This window comes from Astatotilapia calliptera, chromosome 16 (genome assembly GCF_900246225.1).
Source record: "Astatotilapia calliptera chromosome 16, fAstCal1.2, whole genome shotgun sequence".
Lineage (NCBI taxonomy): Eukaryota > Metazoa > Chordata > Actinopteri > Cichliformes > Cichlidae > Astatotilapia > Astatotilapia calliptera.
The window spans coordinates 3,030,141-3,052,427 of record NC_039317.1 but is presented as its reverse complement, the minus strand read 5'-3'; the positions used below and the strand labels follow the sequence as shown (position 1 = coordinate 3,052,427).

General features: G+C 41.3%; 1 protein-coding gene across 14 annotated transcripts in view; it reads left to right on the top strand.

The window, feature by feature from the left end:
- Positions 1–22,287, top strand: part of dgkh (diacylglycerol kinase, eta) — an 80,022-nt gene that overhangs the window by 44,565 nt on the left and 13,170 nt on the right. For all 14 annotated transcript variants that reach the window (XM_026145821.1, XM_026145816.1, XM_026145817.1 and 11 more), the window contains 16 exons: positions 245–377; positions 6,691–6,797; positions 7,023–7,148; positions 8,274–8,376; positions 11,306–11,468; positions 11,605–11,713; positions 12,054–12,275; positions 12,541–12,632; positions 13,285–13,384; positions 13,538–13,847; positions 13,986–14,111; positions 15,754–15,888; positions 16,008–16,125; positions 16,294–16,404; positions 17,052–17,148; positions 18,069–18,176. In XM_026145821.1, coding sequence (XP_026001606.1) covers positions 245–377; positions 6,691–6,797; positions 7,023–7,148; positions 8,274–8,376; positions 11,306–11,468; positions 11,605–11,713; positions 12,054–12,275; positions 12,541–12,632; positions 13,285–13,384; positions 13,538–13,847; positions 13,986–14,111; positions 15,754–15,888; positions 16,008–16,125; positions 16,294–16,404; positions 17,052–17,148; positions 18,069–18,176 — 2,160 coding nt within the window. The remainder of the gene's footprint in view (positions 1–244; positions 378–6,690; positions 6,798–7,022; positions 7,149–8,273; positions 8,377–11,305; positions 11,469–11,604; positions 11,714–12,053; positions 12,276–12,540; positions 12,633–13,284; positions 13,385–13,537; positions 13,848–13,985; positions 14,112–15,753; positions 15,889–16,007; positions 16,126–16,293; positions 16,405–17,051; positions 17,149–18,068; positions 18,177–22,287) is intronic.

Sequence of the window (22,287 nt, the reverse complement as noted above, 5' to 3'; positions counted from 1 at the left end):
CTCTAAGGAAGTGGAGGCTCTCTCTCTCCTGTGGAGGCTCTTTTCTTATACCAGGCACTTTCCTAACTAATGTTGTCATGGTGTTAGGGGAAAATGAATAATAGTTATTCTAAAAGAAAGCTAGTATACCACAAAGGAGTCGAGTATCAATTGTGTGTCTGTAAATCAATGTTCAATGTTTTTTCTTTTTGATCATGCTTACATTTGTGACATGTGACTGCTGTTTTCACCTCTCCTTTGCCAGACAGCACAGTTTAATGTGGAACATTTCTCAGGGATGCACAACTGGTACGCCTGCTCCCATGCACGGCCCACCTTTTGCAATGTTTGTAAGGATAGTTTGTCTGGGGTCACATCTCACGGCCTCTCTTGTGAAGGTGAGTACAAATACACTCAAAACTACACATGTTTACTATCACAAGTGTGAAACTCAAAAAGGATCATTATTTCATGTATTTCACTTTAAATTTGGGGTAAGCCAACATGTTTTTGTCATCACTGGATGAAAAATCAAAAGATTTTTGGCACTAGCACATAGACTACTCAATACTCCATTTGCAGTCCGCTAGTTTCTCCTGTCCCTGTTCTCACTGTAAGTGCATCTCCTCACACAAATGATAGGTCCTGTGCAGTAGAGCTATCTAACAACAAAAAGGTGAAGTGAAATAATGTTAAGTTAGTACTGAGTTGACAGTAACATAGTGTTAGCCTAAGTGCACTAAAAGCTTCAGAAGATGGCACGAGTGCAAACAAGAGAGAGGAGGACAGAGAGACAACGGAAAAAATTTGTCATCTACCGGTAAGCTTTTCACTCGTGCCACAAACTACTGCAGACAATGAAGAAAATTGTTGGTGTAGGAGGTATGACATCCATCCAAACTTCCAAAGAACCGCTGCACTGCTGCTAACTGCATGGCTCTCAACAGCTATGAGGTCACTAAAGACCATGGTACTTGTTTTTGTTGTTGTTTTTTTTGGGGGGTTTTTAGGTTGCAAAAAAGGTCGCAAAAATTGTCACATATGTAACACTTAAAATGTCTTAAAATGCATTTTACTTCTCCAACACAAACACCTACACTGATTGGAGAGCTAACCGCAGCCTCACAGAGTAAACAAATATGTGACGTATGATCAAAAAGATTCCAGAACTCTGCCCATCCCAACACACCAGATGTAAATTTGGCTGCTTTTCCTCTCAGATTGACGTGGACATTCCATGTCTCGTCCTACATTTCAGTCACCATGGACTTAGGTGTAATTATGGTGATTATTAGGTCAGCTGGCAAGTATCTCCAGGTAGAGTAAAAATCCTTTTTTAACAGAAGGGAGCTCATGGTAGTTGCCCTAATATGAGCTGTTTTGCGTAAGTCTGTGCTTCACTATATCTATATCAAATAATAATGTGAGCATATGTACTAAGCCAGCAGTCTCCAACCTTTTTTGCGCCACGGACCGACAATATTTTCACGGACCGGCCTTTAAGGTGTCGCGGATAAATACAACAAAATAAAAGTAGTACTGGTACCGAAAAAAATAAGATTTATTCATAACACACGTGAAAAGACCCAGGAAAACCGAGTTAACAATAAAAATGATAACAAAATAACGCTGAAAACCGATAAAAACCCTGAAAACTATACATTTCACACCTGAGCCTCAACTCACAGACCGGTACCGGTCCGAGGCCCGGGGGTTGGGGACCGCTGTACTAAGTAATCCCTGTGAAACTAAAGCTCAGGCTTCAGATTGCTTTTTTAAAATGTTTTTTAACTTGTGTCTGTGTCATGTCGGTGAGAGTGGTTACTCCTAATATGGTCGTCTCATGTGGAACAGGCAAGGAAGCTAAAACTACTTGCTTCACACAGAGGATCAACTCGCATCAAGACTCAGCATAGGACAAATAAAGATAGGTTTGAATTCTGAAGCACACAAAGCTAGTCTAGTAGAGTCTAAGCATATCATGATAGAGATGGAAATGGGCACATTAAGTCTTCTTTAATGAGAATGAGGCAGGTTGAAATGATGCTGAATTATCTTGTGAAGAATTTGTTTTTAGACACATAGTGTTTTCTTACATAACTCTCTTTCCTGGCTCCTTCTTCAAATAGCCACTCTTTTAAGATCAGACACCCTATAGTATTGCAACAGATGATTTTGCTTTGGAAGCAAAGCCTGTGAGTTGGCAGGTCTATAGGCACTTTGGGAAGGCTATATTGCTATTTTACGTAAGGACTGGTGAGTCACTGAAGTGAGAAAAGCCTTTTCTTGTGTCTGCCCAAGTGCAGCAGATTGGATATACCTGAGCCAGCAAGAGTCTTTGAAATGCACTGGGTTGTGGAGCAGGATGCCCACCAAGCTCACAGCCAGCATATCAATGCATGTCACCCTGTATTCATATGCTTTTATGCCATATTGCGCGTTAGATAAGCGTTGACTTAGACTGCATTTTTTAAAAATAGCATTTCACTTGCCTCCAATTGCCCTTAACAGGGAAAAAACTGTTAAAGGATCACGAATGACACCATATCTCCTCACCTCATGTGTGAAAGAACAGAGAAGTGGGGTGTTATGAGGAAGGTGTTTGACATGGGGGGCTAACACTATTTTTTTTCTTTTTTGTACTTTCTTTTAGCTGGTGTAAAGTGTTATTGACAGGCAGCAGGCCATAATGAGCACCATCTGCATATCCTCTCACTCTAATTTTGCTAATGTTCCCCTGTGAGCATGTGCATGTGTAACTCAGTCCTGTGTGTGTGCCTACATGTGCGTTGGGTTTGCTGTATACGTGTGGAGGCAGTGAGAGCCTCGCCACTCAGTGCTCATTATCCTCTCATTTCCAGAGCAGAAGGCAAAAGAGAGAGACGTAGAGAGAAAGACCAAATCATTAGAGCAGTATCTAATGGTTGTTATTTGAATCGGCTTATTTTGCGCCACGCATAGACAAGCAACAATAGGAAGGTGCATTGAGATTATGGGGTTTTCATTATACATCACTGAGAGAAGCCTTCCATTGGGCACAAGGTACCTACAGGCAGACATTCATGGACATTGTTTTTTGGGCTAAATCACCATGAAGCAAAGTGAAAGTTACATATGGATATACAGTAATGGCATAAAAATGCTTATATGTTTATTTTAATTTTTAAAATGGCCAGTGCCACTTTTTAACATATCAATAAAAGATTTCATATATTTTTTTATTGTCTGCTAACGTGCAAAATGATTGTAAGTACTGAAGTAGATCCACAACCTTATTTCTTTATATTTTTTTAGGATAACACTGTGTTGTCATCAACTCAGTAATAACTTTCACTTCACCTTTCTGAGTTAGATAACTCAGAGTGAGACAACAGAGCTCTTCGCTAAATTGTATGTATAGACAACACTGGCTCATACACTGTGTTAGATGCCTTTTTTATGCTTGAGTGATTCATGGGACAGTGTTAAGTGGCATAACAATCAAAACAACATTCCTCTGAAAATGGTCATGTAAAATGAGTGGACTGAAAATAAGAGAAAAAGCAGCCAATATTAAAAGAAACACTTGGAAAGACCTTCAGAAAGTCTGGAGAGCTATTATCCAAGATACATCCACCCATCCATCCAATTCCTTCCAATGATGCAATTAAGGTCGTAGCTGTTCCAGCTGTCTTGCTCAAGACTACAGTTAAGGTCTCCCTTCTTGAAAGCAAAATAGAAAGAAATGAGAGGTGGTTCAAGAGTTTTGGACAATACTGCTGTAATTTGTAAATGTTTTGGTGATACAAAGCAGTTGTAAAGCACCTGTGGCTCAGGAGGTAGATCTACAACCTGGAAAGTCAGTGGTTTGATCTCTGGTGTCCTTGGATAAGATGTTGAACCCCAAGTTGTCCACAGTCCAATTTTAGTGAATGTGTGGAAGTGTGTGTGTGATAGGTACAAAGCTGTAAAAATGAATGTCTGTCAATGGACAAATGTGGCAAATGTAGTGTCAAAGTCTTTTGAGTCCTCAGTAAGAGTAGAAAATTTGCGGTAAATTATTCAATTTACTGCACAAATAAACTATGTCATAACTTTTGTGATAACACAGGGCTTTATCTAGCTTTGACATAGCCGTACCATTCAGGTGTGCATGTTACAACAGTTGTTACTGTGTTCACACATCTTTAGCACAGAGTTGGAGTGGTTAGCACCTGCTGACTGGCTAGGGAATTTTACTGTAAGGAACTTATCTGCAGGGACACGCTCCACCCTGACAACCATAGCTGGATAAGCACTGAAGATTAAAAAGATTTCAAAGACATTTAGCTATAAAAGGGCATTGTTTTAACCAAATCGTTGCATTTTTTAAAATGTGATGTTTGGCACACATTATTTAAATGTGTCCTAAGCATGCCTACATGTTCCTGTATGTTCTGCAGAATGGCTAATTCATTGGAGTTATTTCAAAATACTTTCATTGTCAGCAGCGACAGTGAGAATGGGAGGATCACCCGTGGGAATATGAGAACCAGTATGTGAGAATGGGAGAGAGTGGGAGACAAGAAAATAGAGAGGCTATCATAGAATGCAGTCTTTATTAAACTTTGAGGGCAGCCTGCCAAACAGTTTCACAGCAATCAGCGTGGCTTAAATTTCCCTTCGATTTCCTGCACGGGACAGTCAGTGGGGATTGATTTGTGCTACCTACCCATAAACACACACACAAACCGTAAAAGCAGTTTGCCTTTCCGTCTGTATTTCACCCTCACACAGACACTCACAGTCTGAGACAATGTTTTCTTCTAGTCTGGTTTGTATGACGGCTCTGTGTTTGGCCATTAACAGGCAGTGGTATTATGTCCTGAGAATTCTCTTAACGTCCTACTAATGCTCTCTAACAGCATTTAGTGGTAGACGAGATTGAAACATTGATTTTGCTCCCGGATATGACTTTGGCTCAGTTTGTAGTGTATCTGTGTGGCATGCCTAATGATGAGGTTTTGCGTGTTTAGAGAGAGAGAGGACAACAAGGTGGGGTAGCTGGAAGCAAAGCTCCCCATATCACAGACATTATTCATGAGTCTGCTAAGTGCCTCATCTTTACAGGAGAAAAAGTCGAGAGCAGTCTCCGTCTGTCTGTGCCACTGTACTGTTTCTTAAGAGACATTTATGTTGTATTTACACTTCACTCTTCATTCCTGTTCAAAGCAGCCAGCATTAAACGCATTCAAGTCCATGCTTCTGCTTCTCATTTATATGGACTAAAGCTTGATGGACTGGATGTTAAAGTTGTACAATGACTTTGTCAGCACTGATCATCTTTAGTAAAAATGATGTAAGATCCCTCCATCACCACACCTACTTGTAGCTCTGTGTTTACACTGATCAAGTAACAAAAATCTTACCAGGCTTAAGCCCTGTGAAGCTCCAGATCTCTCTTTGTTAAGTGAATGTCCATTCAAGGTTCCTTCTTTTTTTTCTTTGTTTCGATCACTCTTTACCTCCTTTGACACCAGAGCAACATTTCGTTTGCCCGGTAGACCTTCCACAATCATTCCCATTGCTGAACCATGCAGCATTTGATTAACCTGGGAGAACTACTCAATCTCTCCAACAGTCTAGGAAAAAAATGCTGTCCTCTTCCAGTTTTGGTTGCTTTTTTCAGCCTTCATTTTCTTGATTTTCTGGTAGACAGTAAACGCATAGTGAAAGTAAGGTTAGCAATGTAACACTGCTAAAAACCATTGTTCTCTAACTACGACATTACTTCTTAAATCAAGAAGCGTCTGACATTTCAGTTGAATAGTTAGGTATTTGATAGGCGAATTGATAGCACTCTAATACTCTCTTAGCTTAATTTAGCACAGACAATGGAGACAGACAACACCTAGCATGACTCTGTTGCAAACTACCTCTCAAATGGAGGTAGTCAAGTTCATGAGTTGAATAGTTTTGTCTCACATAGGGTGCTGCAGGAGGTAGAACAGGTCATGTACCAGCCAGAAGGTTGCCAGGTCAATCCCTTGCCCCAATCTGCAGTTTGAAATGCAAATGTCAGGTTGTAAACTGGGCTAATATGGCTCACGATGAACAGTGTTTTCAGAACTTTTTTGAGAATTTACGCACACAGTAGGCCTCTCATTTGGACTAATTTATTAAAACACTGGGTGTGTCTGTTTCTGAGGTCTTCATTTGTGTTTTCAGTCAAGAAAAATAATTCATATTATGTTGCTGCCATTTTTTTTTGTTCCTGTGCAATATTTCGGCAGATGTGCAATTTCCATCCCTATCCTTAACAACCATAGCCCTTCCACCCTATTATTATTTATTGCATTTTATTATGATGCCCTTGTACACACCCCCACAATGCTTCTTGCAACCCAAACAACGTGTATATAGTGTACATAGTATTCTTATATTGTTTCTCTTTCTTTTCTTGTATATTGTTTTCTTTACTTTCGCACCTTTGTGGTCTTGCTACCTAATTTGACTGTGCAAGCAAGTGTACAATGACAATAAAAGTTCTAAATTTTATCAAATTAGAAAAAAATGACAATTCAATTCAAACTGAATTGATCTTAAATTGGCTAGAAATACATGGTTTATAGTCTTTGGAGGAAGATTATCTGGATCACTGTTTGATTCATAAATAACTGTCATAATCATCAAAATGACAGTTGAAAGGTGGAAACCATTGTCAGACTCAGGTGTGATATTTGTGTTTTACAGTGTGCAAATTCAAAGCGCACAAACGCTGTGCTGTCAGAGCCACCAACAATTGTAAATGGACCACCCTGGCCTCCATAGGGAAGGATATCATTGAGGATGAGGATGGGGTAAGTTTGTTCAAAAGCAGTCTTCTTTGAAAGGCAGAATGTTCATGTAATTTTTTAATAAGATTTTGAGCTGGTTGGGAATTTCCTCAGCCTGGTTTTCTGCAAAGAGTTTCTAAAATATAATGTGGGAGTCAATATAGAAAACTGTCCTAGTTCAAGTGAACGGAAGCCGACATTATTAACCATTTTTAATTTTGTGTGTGTGTGTGTGTTTGAAACCTACAGATTGCAATGCCTCACCAGTGGTTGGAAGGCAACCTGCCTGTCAGTGCCAAGTGTGCTGTGTGTGATAAGACGTGTGGCAGCGTGCTGAGACTGCAGGATTGGCGCTGCCTCTGGTGCAAAGCTATGGTAAGGCATCTATCACATGCACATCGCACATAACAATAAAACCATCTGGTTAATTTTATGTAGGTTCCCTGTTGTCGTGCCAAGGCTCTGATCCAAGCATGGACAGTAGATGTTTGGAGGTTTCCTTTTTCGCTGGGCTGATCGCAGCACTTGGGCTTGTCCTGGCACTCACCACAAACTCGTGAATGATTGGAATCTGAGAAATCTGGAGAGCCAGCTGGAACAATCTGGGAACTCAACTTGTAGTCATCCTCTGGAGGCAGCTGTCAGTTACTCCTGGCTTTCTTTATTGCAGACAATAAATATCTGGTTGATCAATACAGATGAATTACAAAAGGTAATAAAAACCTTAATAACAATATCTGATGGTTTTAAGATTGTATTTTGGGAAATACAGTCCCTCTTTTTACACTTCAGAAGGACTTTACCCAAATGCTATCAGAGCCTGCAAACCAGCTTCCAGTACAAAACTCTTTTCCTTTGTTTACAAATTCTGCATATTTACCATGATCAAGTATAACATTATTACCATTATGACCATGATATAGTGTTGCTCCCCATTTTGCTGCCAAAATGACACAAGGTATACATGGCGTTACGTAAATGGACTGATTCTTATATGGCGCTTTTCTACTCTCCTGGAGTACTCCAAGTGCTCTATACAATACCCTGCATTCACCCATACACACCCATTCACACAAGTACTGTTGTCTATGCTTTGTCAGTGCTTTCTAACTAACATACATTCATACGCATTCAAACGCCGATGGATGCATCAGAGAGCAAGTGGGGGTTAGTATCTTGCCTAAGGATATTTGGCATGAAGACTGGGGGAGCCAGGAATTGAACCACCAACCTTCTGATCAGCAGATGACCTGCTCTACCTCCTGAGTCTCCAAAGGTGGATTCTGTTCATATGGACGTAGCATTTTCATGGGAGAAACATTTCATCACTCATCCAAGTGACTTCTTCAGTCTTAGCTGACTGCAGGTTTCCCCAATCTTATAAACAGTACATTTGCATAATGACTGAAACCAGCCCACTAAATTATGGAAAAATCAATAATCTTATATCTAAAATCTGCTTAGAGTTTTAATTCCCTGTATTTGGTGTTGTTCTTTTAGGTGCACACAGCCTGCATGGACTTATATCCACGCAAGTGTCCCCTAGGTCAATGCAAAGTCTCCATCATCCCCCCTACTGCTCTCAACAGCATCGACTCAGATGGTAGGCAACACACACGTGATCAGCCGTGCAATCGTGCTGACTCACTCTGAGGGTCAGAGGTTGCACCTGTCATTAGTTTTCAGAGGTGAATTCATGAGATTTTGCTCTTATTTGTTCAGCTGATGACTTCTCATTGAACTTTGACCTTTTGCTCTATCGTATGAAAAGATAGTGGCAGGGAGGATGTTTCATTTTGGTTTAGTCAGCATCCACTCAGGGACACAGCCACTGACACTTTCCTTTTCTCAATACCTTCTTCTCTGAAGAAATAAAAAATGATAAAATTATTTTCCCCTCTGATCTTAGCACCAAACAGACCCAAAGCAAGTTTATTAAACTGCGGCATAAGTGGTTCAACCATGTATATATGACTATATGACTAGATTTTTTGGCGGTGTTAAATGAATGACAGTGTAAAATTATTTTGTTTTTTGTTAAACTGTTCTTTTCAAACCATCACTACTAAACTCTTCATTATTGTGTGTGTGCTTTATCGCTCCAACAAATGTACAAAGTTCATATATTCTGTAAAAACCCATGGATGCACTTTTAAAAAAAGAGCAGACCCAAAACATAAACTGTATGCAGCAGGAAATGTTTAGGTTTTATTCACAAGTTATCCACATTTATGTCTCACATTCTGATTTACTCAAGAGTGCCTCCCTTTTACATATTAAATTACTGAGACATAGAATAGACAAAAATGACAAACTGTTGCTATAAATTCCCTCTTCCATTTCTTTTTATATGGAGTTCAGTATAGAGTGTTAATACAGGATCATGACAAGGTATGTGTTCCAGGACACTGCCTGTTTCTCATATAGCGAGGTGGTTAAAAATAGACCCATGTGACAGTTTGAAACACACGTTTCTTAAAATAGATCCTCTCACAAGACGTGTGCATGTGATAAAAACCCAATTTGATAATGATACAACTGTGCAAGAGGCTTCATAATACCCTCAGACTCTACTTATGATCTCAACATAAAGACAGACTTTATACAGGTGTGTGTGTGTGTGTGTGTGTGTGTGTGTGTGTGTGTGTGTGTGTGTGTGTGTGTGTGTGTGTGTGTGTGTGTGTGTGTGTGTGTGTGTGTGTGTGTGTGTGTGTGTGTGTTTGCCAGTGCTTAAATCCGTTTTAGATGAAGATCAGCACCTGAGAGGCAGACTCACATTAACATGTGGGATAGGGAGAGGGCTAACAAAAGGGGAGATATATGCTTCGTTAGGCTCTCTCTCTCTCTCTCTCTCTCTCTGTCTCTCTCCCTCTTTCTCTTTCTTGCGCTCTTTCTGTCCTTCTCTCGCCGTCATCTCGGCACGTGCCAGGATCCCCTCTGCTCGAACACTGGCTGAAAAGAGGGGGAGTTTGGTTGTAATTGGCTGGGGGGGCTGACTGTAGCACGTGCCAGAGTATCGTGACTCCCTGCTTGTCCTTTCTCTCTCCTCCACTTTCATGTGCTCTCCCTCTGTTCATCCTTTACAGAAACAGTCACAAAGAGAGTGACCCAGAAAGGACGATAAATCAAAAGATTGTAGAGGAAGAGATTAAAGAGAATGAGAAAGATATGAAGAAGGACGATTGTGTCCATGCTGCCAGAGATGGTATTCCCATATATTTAAGGTTGAAGCCTTAATATGCGCAAAGCTTTCACCACAGAGGCAGTGTTCAGATTACAGCTGGTAGTTACATTACCTCCCCGAGACCAGAGTATGTATATGTGTTTTGTCCTCTACTGCACAGCAAAACACGTGTTTGTGGCATGTGTTAAGCCCGTCCTATGCATTATTATGCTTGGTGTCACACACACACACACACACACACACACACACACACAGGAATTTGATGAGGCTGTTTAGCGATGACAGAGCTGGCTCACACCTCCTGCTGCATCTAGCACTGCTGCTCAAGTTTAAGTCATAACATGGTAAGATATTTAAAAAACTAAAGCATCAAGTTAAGACAGTTTTATTTAAACATTCTAGTAGCACAAATCAAAGGTTTTACCTGATATTTTTTTTTCTTCAATCCAATCCAATTTGAATTAGATGAAAATGTTAAAAAAACAAAACAAAAAAGCTTGATGGATAAAGTTTTAGGATGTGTAACACATAGAGAATGCATACAGAACATTTATTGCAGATATAAGATGATCATTCAATTCAATTCAGTTTTATTTATATGGCATTAAAAACAATAGTTACCTCAAGGCACTAAATATTATAAGATAAACACCCTACAATAATACAGAGAAACCACAGCATGTTGCGCACCAAAATGGAAGCATAGGCTTCTTAGATGGGTTACGTCACACAGTAGGGCCTATTATCAGTAAGACAGTAACATTATATTGCTCAAAAAGGTGTCAACTGCAAAAAAATCAAGCGCTCCACTACAATGACCTCAGTTAGTGGAACAGACACCAGTCAGCTTGTGTTGACACACAGCAACACCCCTAATCTTAAAGTGCTTACAAAAATCGAACAGGTGATATATTACTTTTATAATAATATTAGATTAGATTAGATACAACTTTATTAATCCCTCAGGTGGGTTCCTCCGGGAAATTCAGTATAGAGTTGATATCGAGGTTGAAGCTAACCATAGACACCAAAAATGTTTTTCTTACCAGGTTGTGAAGATGTGTTTTTTTAGTGCTGGAAAGTTGTGCATTTAAAAGTGGGCAATAAACTCAAGTGGCCATTAGAGGAAATCCCGTTTATAGACCTGGCATAGAACTGAGCAAAAAAGATTGATTAGGCAGATCTGCTATGTGACTCCTTCTCCACTTTGGACACTCTATACACAAAAAAATTTCAATTCAAACAGCAATAAAACAGTAATTTATGTTCTTTTTCCATGTAAATTTCAGTCTGATGAAACAGAGCCATGTTGACTTTTGTTGTTCTTACTGCTGCCATGACTCTTCAGGCTTCTGGAAGGCCACCTGTCCCCCGTCATGTGCCAGTCCCCTCCTGGTCTTTGTCAACTCCAAAAGTGGCGACAACCAGGGAGTGAAGTTCCTACGGCGCTTCAAGCAGCTTCTGAACCCAGCTCAAGTCTTTGACCTGGTCAACGGTGGGCCACACCTTGGGTGAGGAAAACACTTGCAAACAAATCTGCTGTAAATATCCATAAATATCAAAGTGCACCAGTTTTGTTATTAGGCTTTAGTTGAAAGCTGATCCTGCAGAATAAGTACATGAGTGGCTTTGTTGTGTTTTTTCCAGTTTGCGCCTGTTTCAGAAGTTTGACAACTTCCGAATCTTGGTGTGCGGAGGTGATGGCAGCGTGGGATGGGTCCTCTCAGAGATCGACAAACTCAATCTACACAAACAAGTAGTGCACAGTAACATAAGCGTTATTTTAACAATGACAATGAAAACACTATTAGGATTTGTTTCTCTTCTACTGAAAATGAATGATAATCACAAACTATCATAAACATATTGGATAGAAAGTCTTTTTAAACAGGTTTTGCACAGCTTTCCAGAACAAGTACACAGACGATAATTTGTCTTTGGCCAGTGTTCCAATTGTGCTTTTTGCCTTTGCTCTGAGCAAGCTCACATAAAGATACAAAGTCATTCCACACTCACAGGCAGGAATGTACAGACAAACAGCTCATTTTGAGTATAGCAGACACTGATGCCAAATAAACCCTGTGCCTGCCTTTCAGTGCCAGCTGGGGGTGTTGCCCTTGGGCACCGGCAATGATCTGGCGCGAGTGCTTGGCTGGGGCCCGTCATGTGACGATGACACCCAGCTGCCTCAGATTCTGGAGAAGCTAGAGAGGGCCAGCACCAAGATGTTGGACCGCTGGAGCATCATGACCTACGAGATTAAGATCCCACCCAAACACAGCTGCCCTACCACGCCTGAGGGAGCTGACGACTGCCAGGTACTCACAGGAGTTGACAGATATTCACATGCATCAGTAGACCCAATAAAAGCCAGCAGGGGATTCCAGACAGACAGACATGGGGAGGAGGTAGTTGCAGGGAATAGCACCTGACATTTTGAATTCATGTTCACCTTACCTCCAGTTTAAACATGGGCAAATAAGCATTTTAGCACTTATACCTTATTAACTGTAGTGCCTATAAGATTGCGTTTAACAGTTGTTTTCTGAATAGAAATAAACAGTTTCATTGTTTTCTCAACAGTTTCACATTTCAACCTATGAAGACTCAGTAGCTACTCACCTCACAAAGATCCTCAACTCTGAGCAGCACTCTGTGGTCATCTCCTCTGCCAAGTAAGTGTTTATAACACCGCCGTTACCCAGAATAAGAAGTCTAAAATCAACCCAAACAGCAATGTAATCAACTACAGGCTAAAAACCATGATGTGCAGGTCGTGGTGATATTGCATTGTAATTGCTGCAGCATTATTGCAGCTGCTCCAGCAATCACACTAATAATTCTGACATTTTTAAATATGTGAGCAGTCCACTTGGGGACACATTTGACAAAAGTACATTTAAGCAACTGTTCTTGTATTGATTTTGTCCTAGTCACAAATAACCAATGTACCCCTCCCTTCACATAAGTAATGAATCTTTTGTTTTTGGCTGGAATAAAAATGTATTTATAAAGCACAACTCTACAACAATAGTTTTCTCAAGGTGTTTTTTTTATAGTAAGAAAGAACCGCTATGAGCAGCAGTTGGCAACAGTGGGAAGCAAGAACATCCTTTTGACAGGCTCAGGGAGGGGCAGCCATGTGCCACATTCTAGAATAAAGAACAAAGAGGAGAACAAAAATTTACTTTTGTGAAAAATAAATTATTTCCATATAGTGAAAATAGTAAATGAAGTATGTAAAAAGATACAAAAGGAGGTAAATAATTAGCTTTTCTCAGATTACGTTATGTCAGGAAGAACTTGTGTTTTCTCCCCGTTTCTTAGAATTCTGTGTGAGACAGTGAAGGATTTTGTTGCCAAAGTGGGGAAGGCGTATGAGAAAAGCACTGAGAATGCTGAGGAGTGCGACTCTATGTCTCTCAAAGTAAGCCTCAAAAACAATGCAGTAAACATCCATTATCTGCTTGTGCTGAAAGCCAACTCCATATATATTAAATTTCTGCTAATTCACTGTCCTGTGAATGCTGCTGCAGCACTCCATCTGGTCCTTAAGTGTCTCTTCCTCTGTGCCCTCCAGTGTGCCATCCTCAATGAGAAACTGGACTCCCTCCTCCAGACCCTCAACACAGAGTGCCAAGCTCTACCTCCGCTCCCCCTCTCCACTCCACCTATTGTAGAGGAGGAACAGGAGGAGGAGGAAGAGGAGGAGGAGGAGGCCAGTGAAGAAAGCCTGACAGAGCTGAAGGAGAAATTGGAGGAGGAGGAGACGGAGAAAGGAGTGGCAGGAGGTTCGCCGCACCAGCTGTTCAAAAGCAGGGAGCAGTTGATGCTCAGGGCCGACAGTCTGAAGAAAGCGGTTCGACAGGTCATAGAACAGGCAGAGAGAGGTACGTGTAGTGAGCTACAGGATAAGGATTCTGCCTCGTGATGATGAATGGAATTATCAAAATGTTTTTGAAACAAAAACATGCGGTTATTAAATGCAACTTATTGTGTTATGGCCAACCCATTTATGCCCTGTTTAGTGGTTGATGAGCAGAATGCCCATACGGAGGACACAGAGCTTCCATCCCCTCTGGAGAAGGACAGCGAGGACGAGAACAGAGACAGTGAGAAAGATGAGGACACTAAGGAACTGGAAGCAGTGTCATGTAAGTGTTTCTGCTGCTTTTTGGCCTGTTCCCCTTCTACATTTGCGAGGTACTTCCAAACATTCACTTACTTGGCCCGCTACATTTCATAAAAGGCTAGTTCCAGAGAACTTAACCTGCCCAGCTTTGCATGTCCACTGTGCAAGTCTTCCAGCTTGCATTGTTCTTGTAGCTGACACATATTATTTTTGGGCTGAATTAAGAAAATAAGTCAGCAGTGGTCGGTGTAAAAACATGTTTCCTCACTCTTTTCTCTACTGAGAGAAGGAAACACAGCTATCTCTATAATTTAGGCAAGTTTAAGAACAACAAAGATGCCTTAAAGGCATAGATTTTTGTACACATGATTTTAATGTTGCCACCTGGTGGGTATTGCAGTCATTGCACCACAGTGGACCAGAGACATAGCTAATGGGAAAAAAAAGCCTGCTGACGCAAATCAAGTTTCCTGTCATAAATAAACTCCGGGATTAGTGCTAAAAGTGCTTGGAGCAACTTTTCCTCCTGTGATATTCCACCTCTTACACCAGGCTGAGCTGCTTAGGTTCTAATCTTCAGACTGTGGCAACTTCTTTAATAATAAATCAGTGTACCTGTTGAAAGTACACAGGCAGGCCAGCTGTTTCAACATGCAGGTTACTGTGAAATGTCCACTGCGCTTCTTTGTGTGTGTGTGTGTGGATGGGCCACAGGATATGTTATTGTCTTAGGGGCAGAAGTTCTTCCTGTTTATCATTGGGCTGCTTCCTTCCTTCCACACATTTTCCAAGTATTAGAAGACTAGGAGGAATCAGTCAAACCCTCTGCTTTGTGTCCTCTCCTTGTTTCCGTCTTTCGTCCTGTTTCTCCTTCCTGACCAGGAAGCACTCCGAGGAAGTACAGCAGAAGAGATTGCTGCCCATGGTCTGGTTCAAATATAGCTATCAGTAATTGTCAGCCTTCTAACCAATTGCTCTTGAAGTCATACAATGAAAGCAAAAATAATGTCAAATCCAGGATGCAACACCAGAATAAACCCCGAGCAACCAGTCTTTCAAAGTAAACGTGTGTAATTTTACTGTATGCAAAAGTAATCATGTTGTTAGACAGTGGGACTCACTCACAAGCAATGCGTTTTGATTCATCAGTATATTCTTACCTGAAATTAAATTCGATGTAGAGAAGAAAAAATATTAACTGGAAATTTGTTGGCCAAAGCCTCAACTTGTTCAGACAGTCCTTGTACAGATCACAGGTAGCGTGTGCAAGGTAGGAAAAAGATGACCATTGCATACCTTTGATGAATTGATGTTGATTTTGTGTATGTTCTTAATTTATGAGCAAGGTATGAGGAAGGTAATAACATTGTTAGCCACATCTTGGTGAATGAGGCCCTTGTGAGTACTGTCTATTGGACACATAGACCCCAAATGTTATTATTTGTACCTGCACCCAGCCTTACTGTATAAATATTATATTCCTAAAATTGCATTAATATGTTCATATTTTTGTTCATATGTGGATGCATGATGCATGTCTATGGATGTGCATCTCTGTGTTAATAAGTACCCTCTGACACAGCTGAAGCGCATTTTGTTTTGCTTTATACTTTCCATCATATCTGTCCCTAAATTCAAAGTAAGTTTTTCTCTCCTTGGCCCAGCTGCTAAGAGTCCCTGTTCTCCAACGGAGAGGAGAGTGAGCCGTAGCACCCAGTCCTATAGCTCCTTCACCATCACACCCTTCACCACCAGCAAGGAGAATCTCCCTGTACTCAACACACGCATCATCTGCCCAGGTAAACACACATAAACAGGCACCAAACTCATCACATTGGATCAACAAGGGCACAATCAGTCAGGCATTGCAGTTCAGTATTGTGTGACACAGACGATGTGTGTTTGTGTGTATGTGCAGGTTTGCGAGCAGGTCTGGCTGCCTCTATTGCTGGCAGCTCTATCATTAGCAAGATGCTGCTGGCTAACATCGACCCTTTCGGGGCCACATCATTCATCGACCCTGACCTGGACTCTCTGTAAGAGCCATGTCTTTTTCTAATGCCTTCTTCCATCTTTGTCACTGTGATGTTGTTTGTTGGTCACATTCTACACTGTTGCTTTGTCTTTCTCTCACTTCATGTATTTGTGTGCAATCTAACTACCTTTTTTGTGTGTGCGTTTGTGTTGATTGCTTGTTCATCCAGAGAGGGCTATATGGAGAAGTGTGTTATGAACAACTACTTTGGCATTGGCTTGGATGCAAAGATCTCGCTGGAGTTTAACAACAAGCGAGAGGAGCATCCAGAGAAATGCAGGTGAGTCTCATTTCCAATGAACACAGCATATTTGTGTGGGTTTTTTTATAATTTCATTTTATTTGCTTTGTTTATACATAAACAAGCACATGAACTTTTGAACAGTCCTAAGCTGGCAGCGTTGGAGCAAATCTGCCTCTTTTGATAACTGAAGTTACTTACCAGTCAAGTATTCTCATTTTTTCAGTCTGTATGTGAGTTTTTCTATTTTCAGGACCTCGTCAAACACAATCACCAACTGTCTAGAACTGAGTGTTGCAGTCCTTAGCCAGTTTTAAGTTATCTTTTTTTTTGTGTGCTGCTAACAGGATAACCTTAAACAGGTGTTGGTCCTTGAATAAAGACAAGTAAATATGTCACCAAGAGCTGCCAAGATGCCATCCCAGAAGGTTTTATTTTCCCACGTGTCTAAAAAAAAAATTGTGAAAATGTGATCACTTAATCTTCTGCAAGGCTGTTGTACATTTATTTGTTTGCTTGTAATTTGGGGCATTACAAAATACAGAGTCTGACTTTTCCAGGCACATTCCCTCCATTTCAGTGATTGTGTTGCAGGTGATGTGTTGTCCACGTATTTGTGTGTTTTAAAGTTGAAGTGACACAACAGTCTTTTTCCTGCACACCGCCTCTGCACCTTCCCCACACAGGAGTCGTACCAAGAATATGATGTGGTACGGTGTTCTGGGCACTAAGGAGCTGCTGCAAAGAACCTACAAGAACCTGGAGCAGAAGGTCCAGCTGGAGGTGAGACATGGAGAAAATCAGGCATTTAAGGCTTTGGATTAAAAAAGAAACGAGAAAGTTTTTAATTGAAAACACTGCATGTTACACACTCGCATTTCACCAGCGCTTAAATCTTTATAATCACTTAAATTACGCATGACAGAATAAGGAACACGTGACAAAAATTAGAGTTCACCTCTCCTTTTACTCACAAAGATTTTAATTTTTTTTAAAGTTAATAAAAAAAGTTTTAATATTAAAAAAAATTCTATTGTTTGTTATTATGTAAAAACATTTAGAGAATAACTGTCCTTAATAATATGCCCTTAAAAAAATTCCATGATTATGTGTATATTTGAACGAACTCCAGGTTTCTTAGGCAGTGACGATGTTGGTCTGGTAAGAGTAAAAACCACCCTGTTCTGTGAGATTGCTTATTTACACAGCCAGAAAACTGATAACGTGTAATAAAAAAAACATCAGTTTTTTTTGTGTCAGTTTTTCAATGAAATAGTTCTGAAAGCTCAGTAAAGGCAGAAGCAAAAATGTGGTTAAATGTTTATAGAACCAGCAAACAGCCTTAATTTAGACACACAGAGTATATGTGGCTGTAGCTCAGGTGGTAGAGCGGGTCATCTATTGATTGGAAGGTTCGTGGTTCGATCCCTGGCTTCCCCAGTCTGCATGCCAAACATCCTTGGGCAAGATACTAACCCCAAATTGCTCTCCGATGCATCCATTGGAGTGTGAATGTTACTTAGTAAGCACTTAGAAAAATGTGCTTGGGTGAATGTACAAGTTGTGTACAGCGCTTTGAGTGCTCAGAAAGAGTAGAAAAGCGCTATATAAGAACCAGTCCTTTTTTCTTTTTTTTTTCACCATGTTCTCTTTTCTTTTGCTTTACTGGTCCAACTTAACTTTGTTATTTGGGTCTTTCCCAGTGTGATGGACAGTACATCCCACTGCCCAGCCTTCAAGGCATAGCAGTGTTGAACATTCCTAGCTACGCAGGCGGAACCAACTTCTGGGGTGGCACCAAGGAGGATGATGTAAGTACATTTACTGTTCTCAAGCTGTTCACTGTAATAAAACTGCTCTCTGTGTGATGTTCCATCCTACTTGGCATGGCCCTGGTAGGAAACTCAGATCATCTTTGAGGGATGAAAACAGGTGTGTTTTGCGCTCTGCTTGGAGCTTTTTTCTTTTTGTCTTCTTTTTCTTTTTGTCTTCTTTTTGTCTTCTCTGATATTACCTAAAGAATGACAGTGTGGACGCCTGTTTGACATGACCCCAATAGCCTGGATGTGCAGAGGGAAGGATGGCTAGAGAGACGTCTCTGCTTGTATGTTTAAGGCTCAGAGCACACTGGCTGAGGGATTAGAGTGTCAGTTTGCACACACTGCAGAGGGCTCACTCAGGGGTGTATGTGGGGGGGCACACACACACACACACACACATATACAGCAATGTGCATGGGGTGTTATGTAACTGTTTTTGCTGGAGAGGAGGAAGCAGAAACAGAGACAGTATATACACGACTGCACAAACACAGGCACAGATTATCATCAGAGTTTTGCCTTTGTTTTGAATAAATCATTCATTTTGACACGTGGGAGTAAATATAGTTTTTTATACATATACATATATATGGAGAGAGCGAGAGAGAGAGAGAGAGAGAGAGAGATAATATACATCTTAGTAATTGTAAAAGCTAATGATAAAATGACCCTGCTAACACACAGATCAGTGCCCTCCCACTGGCTGTGTCCATCTAGTGGCTGGTGCCCCACAAGACAACTGAGAGGGTCACCTGATCGCTTTTCAGCAGTTTCTAAGTTTTTTTTGTTTGTTTGTTTGTTTGTTTTAGAAGTACAAATATGTGTAAAAGAAAATTCAGAAATAAATTTGACAATTTTTCATTTTTTTTTATTTATTTATTTTTTTTTTTACAACATACACATATGATCTACTCCTCAAAATCTTGGGGTCCCTTGGAAATTAAGTCTATTATTTTATGTTATATATAAGTGATGGATCAAAAATGTTGTCAAAACAATTAGATTTCTACGTTAGATCTACAGAGGCCTGTTTCAGCACCCCTCACTGCTGTGTCGCATTATGTTACCTTATATCCTACTAATGATCATTAGGCTTGGGATCTCTTTGTCTAGTTATGTTAGCACTGCTGACAGCAGTCATGTTCACTTAATCAGTCTGTCTAGTTGAGTTTCTGAAACTCGTCAGAGGTTTCTATTTTAAGGAATAAAGTTATTTTGTTATTTTAAGAAGTTGTGCGTGTATTATTCTCTTCACAAGTCCGCACAATCTCTCACTGTAATAAAAAAAAAGTCTGACGCTGAATTCATGTTCAAGTCTGCAAGCTAGAACATGAATTCATTGTCAGTGAGTTTCAGAAAAGAAGCCTCTTTCTTTGGCCCTTTTCAAACCTACACAGACACTTAACCGACTAAATGAATTACTTCTTTCATCAGCATAACAGTTGTCAGCAGTGCTAACATGATTGAAAATACTTTTCTAATAATCTTTCAGCCTATAAATTGAATGTGCAGCTAACACGGTGTTCCACAGGAGCATGGGTGTGATAGTGTCTGAAAATGGGCCCCTATGGCAGTATGCTGCCTTTTGCACATGGCTCTGTGGACCTCCTTTACAGGTTGGGTTGCTTCATTTTGTAAACACTGTGAATAGATTTAGAGGTTTCATAGGGCAATTTTGGAAATCTACTTCATTTTCTCATTTTAAGGAAACGGTAAAATACAACTAAATCTATATTTCAACAATCCAGCTCAATGTTGGGATGGCTGGTGTGTTTGTGGAGCGTCAACTGGGAGCAACTAAATTACTACGATAACTAAAACAAGAAACTGAACACGTACATGCAAAACATGAAGATGAACATGAAAAAAACCTGAGCAATCGAAAGAAAACGCTGACCTGATATTACCTGACATGGAAACAACAGACAACCCAACAAAGAACAGAAGAAGTCAGAGGACTTAAATACACAGAAGGGTGATGAGAGAAGTGGAAACACCTGGGAAAACACAGCTGACACAAATGAACCTGACGCCACAGGGAACACAAGACACATAATAGAATGTAGACAAGACAACACAGTCAAAGCGTGTTGCTGGGTCTGAAATACACCGGGATGTCAATGTATTTCAGACCCAGCAACACGCTCAGACAGAAACTGGTTCACCCGAAAGACAAAACGCCAAAACACAGACTTAACAATGTGGTGTATGCTGTACAGTGCAGTGAGGAATGCCCAGACCTCTACATTGGAGAGACCAAACAGCCACTTCACAAGCGCATGGCACAACACAGAAGAGCCACCTCCACAGAACAAGACTCAGCAGTCCATCTGCATCTTAAGGATAAAGGACACTCTTTCGAGGATGCCAATGTTCACATTTTGCACAGAGAGGACAGGTGGTTTGAAAGAGGAGTGAAAGAAGCCATCTATGTCCACTGTGAGCGACCATCTTTGAACAGAGGCGGGGGTTTACGACACCAACTCTCTGCCATCTATAATCCAGTTTTGAGATCCCTTCCCAGACGCCTTAACGCCCACTCACATCCTGGGCCATCTGACCTCAGGAATTCGCATGATAAGGTGGGGCCAGGTTTCACAATGAACACACCCGAAACCCTGGCTGATTGGGACCCACGCCCAGTTTCACACCTTGGCTCAGGCGATTAGAGGATCATCAGGGGGTCCTTTGTCCCTCTGTGGGGGGAAACTCCCACTAGGTTTATATCTGGGACTCTCCACCATTTGACCTTAGAACTGAAGAAGCTTCTCGGATGAGAGGTGAAACGTCTTCAAGCAACTTAAAGAAGTCCAGACGCTTTTCTTTGCAAGCTCCTTTGACTACGATGACCTGGATGACTGAGAACCTTCACAGACACAAGACAACACAAGCTTGACAACGTAAGCACACAGACATTTACACATGACAGAGGACAGGAAAAGACTCATAAATCAGGAGACATAGAAGAACCAAAAACTAGACTGGAACTCAACTAAACCATCCATCCATCCATTTTCTTCCGCTTATCCGGGGCCAGGTCGCGGGGTCAGCAGCCCAAGCAGAGAAGCCCAGACCTCCCTCTCCCCAGCCACCTCCTCCAGCTTATCCAGGGGAACACCAAGGCGTTCCCAGGCCAGCCAAGAGATATAAACTCTTCAGCGTGTCCTGGGTCTGCCCCGGGGCATCCTCCCAGTGGGACATGCCCGGAAAACCTTGCCCAGGAGGCATCCTTGTCGGATGCACGAACCACCTCAACTGGCTCCTTTCGATGTGGAGGAGCAGCGGCTCTACTCTGAGCCCCTCCCGAATGTTGTCTGGGGGCTTTTGCCCCCTGGTCGGGTCTCCCATGGCAAATTGGTCCTGGGTGAGGGACCAGACAAAGAGCGATTCAGAAAACCCCTATGAAAAGACCATCTAGGGAACAGTTTACCCTGCCTGGGATAGGGTTACCGGGGCCCCGCCCTGGAGCCAGGCCCAGCGAGGGTGCCCAAGTGCGAGCGTCTGGCGGCCGGGTCTTAGTCCATGGGGCCCGGCCAGGCACAGCCCGAAAAAGGGACATGGGCCCATCTTCCTGCAGGCCCACCACCCGCAGGTGGCACCGTAGGGGTCGGGTGCAATGTGAGCCGGGCGGAGGTCCTGGTGGATTGATCCCCGGCTACCAAGACTGGCAATTGGGACATGGAATGTTAACTAAACCCTAACTAATAATAATACCAGACCTGAACATTATCTCATTAGTAATCAAAAATACAAAATAACTCAACTACACCCTAAACTAAGAAAAACGCACAAATCTAACATAGGAAATCAACAGTACTAAATAAACTCGAGATGCTGGGTCACAGACAAACTGACCAGGCCCCTGATACTGGGTCTTTAACTGTCCCTTATTTTAAAACCACATCCTCGATGTAGCTCATAAACCTCCTCAGGTTGGCTGAGTCTGTAGTTTGTTTTAAAGGGCTGCTGAAAACAAATTTTTGAATATGTTAGCTTTTCTTTTATTTATGTTTATGTGGAATATTTACATAAATTTGAAATAGCGGCAACTGTATCCTTTTAGGATCCTTCCAGCTACATTACATTGACATAGATTTCATTA